This window comes from Magnolia sinica, chromosome 18 (genome assembly GCF_029962835.1).
Source record: "Magnolia sinica isolate HGM2019 chromosome 18, MsV1, whole genome shotgun sequence".
Classification (NCBI taxonomy): Eukaryota; Viridiplantae; Streptophyta; class Magnoliopsida; order Magnoliales; family Magnoliaceae; genus Magnolia; species Magnolia sinica.
Window position 1 is genome coordinate 21,581,509 of NC_080590.1, and position 4,676 is coordinate 21,586,184.

The 4,676-nt window shown below is 46.1% G+C and overlaps 1 protein-coding gene across 1 annotated transcript; it reads right to left on the minus strand.

Annotated features, from left to right (window-relative positions):
* Window positions 1–2,464: 2,464 nt before the first annotated feature.
* Window positions 2,465–3,305, minus strand: LOC131233420 (auxin-responsive protein SAUR32-like). The gene has a single exon (XM_058230120.1). It carries the CDS (start codon window positions 2,964–2,966, stop codon window positions 2,634–2,636), a length of 333 nt encoding a protein of 110 aa, XP_058086103.1. The 5' UTR covers window positions 2,967–3,305; the 3' UTR covers window positions 2,465–2,633.
* Window positions 3,306–4,676: the final 1,371 nt, after the last annotated feature.

Genomic DNA, 4,676 nt, shown 5'->3' on the forward strand with positions numbered 1-4,676 from the left:
AACAATGTAAAAATTGCACCTTAAGGTCCTAAGCTCATGGATTGTGGACTGTCTGAGTTTTATATCAGGTTAGAGTTTTATATCTCTCCTTCCTCCAGGTGATTCACACCTGATGAACGGATTTGATGAAAGATACCTGCCATGGTGGCCTCACAGACAAACCAATGATTGACATTTCATCTTCATTGTCCAGTATAGATGGCTTTTTGCCGCAGGACAAAACAGCAAGAGGAGCTAAACTGGTTGACAGAGAGTTGGATTTTCCAATATACAACGTGGCTCCAAAGCACTCCCGTTTAACGCGCTGGAGAGGATTCCGGTCCGCAGGTAAAAAAGTCCCCCAGCTGGACTGTTTTGCCTGTTACGCGGTTTGCGTACTGACCCTGCCCTGGTCTATGCTCTGTGGGCCCTACACGATTTATGTGTTTTATCCCACGCCTTGGCAGCTCATTTTAGGGCATAAGTGAGGCATATGCAAATCTCAGGTAGACCACATTACAGGAAAATAATGGTGATTGAATGTCCCAGGTTAAAAACTTCTTAAGTCCCAATGTAATGGTACCTGTTGATTAGGTTACACAGACATCGTTGAAAGGATAATAACACTAATATTACCTTAATCCAAAACTTTTGTGGCCCCCAGAAGTTTTAATTGCGGGTGTTCAATCACTATTTTCTATAGCGTGGTCCACATGAGATTACAGAGGGGATAAAACACACCATCATGGTGGGGCCATAAAGCACCGACCAGTAGCCACGGTACTGGCAGGGGCAGCATGCAATCCACGTCATGTTGCCTTACACTGACGTGGCCCACGGCCCGGGGAAAAGTGGGAATGGAGATGGCAAACACCGAAACCTTCCTGGGTCAATTGTAGTTTGATCTGGCGGATATTTGATTGTCCATCGATCCTAGTGGATCTAACCTAATGAACGGATTGGATCATCCTCACTGTTCCTGTGGCGTGGCCTAGAGTTTCGGATCAGTCAGATTTCTGTGCACACGTCCCACATGAGATGGCGCAAATTGTGTGAGGCGGATGTCACGCACACTTCCCGGTAGGCCCCACAGCTTTTGGCAGAAAATTCGCGTCCTTCTCGGTTAAAGGAGAGAACCAAAGTAAGCGATTTGCTATCGAGGTACGGAGGTTCGCTCAACATGATGGCTCCAATGCTGATCAAAACCGTTCATCTAGAAATGGTCAGTCTTAGACGGTTCTCGTGGAGAAATCTCAATCATTCTTCGGAGATATTCTCGTTTATACAAAGTGACTTTAAAACAACGGTCGAGAAGCATTTTTTTATTCACTTTTGAATGAAGAGCCACGATTTGCGACCACCGTCAAGTCTTTTCCTGTTAATCAAAAAGTATAGAAGCTTCTAGATGAACGCTCTGGATCAACGTGTGTTGGGGCAGAAATCGCGAGCAGATTGGGCGAGCCTCCCGAGCAAAACTTCCCAAAATAAATACGTGAATACCACGTTCAAGGAATTTTCTGCATCAACCACCACCGAATCCAAAGCCCATATCCCCCCCCCCCCCTCCCCTCCCCCGCCCCACCCACCCACCCACCCACCCACCCACCTCGGTCGCATCGGCGCGCCCTGTAAACGCGGAGGGTGACTGCAAACCCACCCGTCCGCGAGAGTGGCTTTGTATGCCTATATCGCGACGTACCGTTATCAGCATACATCGCCTCATGGGACCTACATAAATAGACGGACAAATGATCTAAACCGTCCAAAAGGAGGAATATACTGTAGATTACGCACGATCCAAAAATCCCACCTAGAAGATGTCTGTGGCCATGAATATGTACTGTTTAATGAGGAATGGTTCACTCTGCACGAGTCTATAAACCAACGGCCAAGATCTGGATTGTGGCTCATTACAAAAGTATCCATAGTGCAGACGTTATCATCACACCATCTGCTATCGGTCGCAATGGAGCAACGCGTCCTTGAAACCCCCTTCTACAATTTCATTGAACGGGTTTGTCACGCGCATGTCGCGGTTCAAGGGGCCCAGGTTGGGAGCATATGCTGGGATGGTCCGATAATCGACCACTTCAACGCGTCTCATTGAAGCGAGATATGGATCGAGGTACACTTGAAATGGTGGATCGCGGAAAAGAAATAACACTGTTTAATATTCAACAGGCGCAAACTAGATGGTCCACCGTGAGAAAATATCAGACCGTCAAGATCAAAGACAGCCAGCCACCAATTCATGTGGTGGCGAGAGCTGACTATATCGCTATAAATAAAATAAAATAAATTAGAAAAATTAAAATTAAGGATAACAAGGAATTTTCGTGCTCATCCTTCCTTCTCTAAGGAAGAACAAAGCAACATGTCCGCCACCACCAACTCAATTTACTTTTCCAGACTTCATGTATTCGCATCAACGACAACAACAAAATAAAAAAAAAAAAAGATCATCAACTCACCAAAATATAAAATATAAAAAAGAAAAAAAAATCCCAGTAATATATTATCAATTATCGTCATCATCTTCAACATCTCCATGTATCAAGAACCGAAAACGAAAAAGAAAAAGAAAAAGAAACCCCCAATCTTTACAAAAGCACACCATTTCAATTCCTTTCCTAAGTAGGATCTATCAGGTAAGCTCAAGCCCTAAAACAGCCAACATGGTGGTGCTGGTGGTGAAGGCTATTCTCCTTATCGATAATCCCTTGAACGTATTGAAACTGCGCCACGTGGCAAGGGATGGTGATCGGCCCCTTCTGATCGAAGCCATACTCTTCCTCGGCTTCCTTGAGGAGTTGCATGAAGAGCGGATGGTTGAAGTAGATGATCGGGACCACGAACCTTTGCTGCTCCTCGCCTTGGCCTACCATGATCGCGAGACAGCCCTTTGGTATGTCCCGCACTACATCCTTCTTGCTGTGGTGGAGATGCGGTAAATGCAGGTGGAAGTGATGCTTGTCGCCGCTCCCCATCAGAAGAGAGGGAAACAAGAAATCCCAACACTAAATTTCTTCTTCTTTTTCTTTTTTCCTTTTGTGTTACAAGAATAGAGAAAAGGGCCAAGGATCAGGGCCGGAAATTACGAGTTTGAAGAGGGTAAAAGAGGAATCGCAAAAGGACCTAGGCACGTTGCTCATGATCGAGGATCGTCCTGCAACGAAATATGCATATATGAACGAGAGACAGACGGAGGGAGAGAGAGAGGGGGGGAAAGGGAATTATATAGGTGAGGAGAGAGGGTATGAGAAGGATAGTCGGGAAAAAAGGGAAAAAGGCCTTCTTTGCTTTAATACTAGGAAAGCACTTCTAGACGGAGCTGAAACCGTCCCCAAACGGGAAGTTGCCGTCTGTGTTCGGGTTTTTAATTGCGTTACACAAGGATGGTGGCGATGGGAACTGGGTAAGGTTAGTCGCGCCTGATAAATGCGCCCACTTGCCCATCACGACTGTTTATGAGGTGGGGCCCGCCACTCATGGGCCACGATCTAAAGTTCTCGTGGAAAGGCATTGATTGTCCGGGCCTGGACGGGGATTGCGTGGTGTCAGGAATATGTGGGGGCCACCGTGATGTATGTGTTTTATCCTCGCCTTCCATCCGCTTTCCAGCTCATTTTCGAGAACGAGCTCGAAATTGAAGCATGCTCAAAGCTCAAGTGGGCCACGGCACATTAAATAGCGGGGATGAATGGAAAGCACAAATACCAGCGAAAGCTTCTGTGGACCTAGGAAGCTTTCAATGGTAAGCATTCAATCTCTACTGTTTCTTGTGGTTTGGTCCACTTAAGGTTTGGATATGCTTCAGTTTTTTAGCTCATTTCCTAAAATGATATTCAAAAACGGATGGACGGCATGGATAAAACCCATACATCATGGTGGGCCTACAGAGTTCTGACATCACCTAGCTAGCGGAGTTGGGTCAGCACGCAACCCGCGTCTGCTGGTGACGGAATCAAGCATCATCTTGATTCCCGAAGGAAATAAGGCGCGGATCAGGCACCGGTGTGGTGATGCGTTGTACGCTGTAGGGCCCACTTTGATGTCTCTGTTTTATATCCACGCGGTCCATCCATTTTCAGCTCATTTTTAAGGATAAAAAAGATTTTATATATATATAAAAAAAAACATCCCAATCTCAAGTGGACCACACCACAAGAAACAGTGGTGATTGAACGTTCACCATAAAAAGTCCTTGGTGGTCCAGAAGTTTTGAATCAAACTGATATTTATGTTTTCCTTTCATCCTGGTCCGTGTGATCTTACTAGCAGGTTGGATGGAAAATAAACATTACGGTGGGCCCTTGGAAGGTTTCAAGAGTGGGTGTCATTATTCTCAGTATATTCTGTGGTGTGACCCACTTAAGCTTCTGTTCTCCTTTATTTTTGAGTTCGTGCTTAAAATAAGCTGTCAAAACGGATGGACAGCGCGGATATAAAACAAATACATCAAGGTGGGCCACGCAGCGGCCACCACACCACCGCTGGGTGGTGTCCAAATGGAACCGGGATCTGCTAATGCGAACACACGCAACACTTGCGCCTGATCCAAGCCATTAATCAGAAAACCCCTCCACGTCACAATACAGACGGCTCGGCTTTTCGGGCTGGAAAACATTGTTGCGGCAACCTAATAAATGGCCCGGATTGGACACACGTGTCGCGAAAGTACAGATGCAGGACCAGTT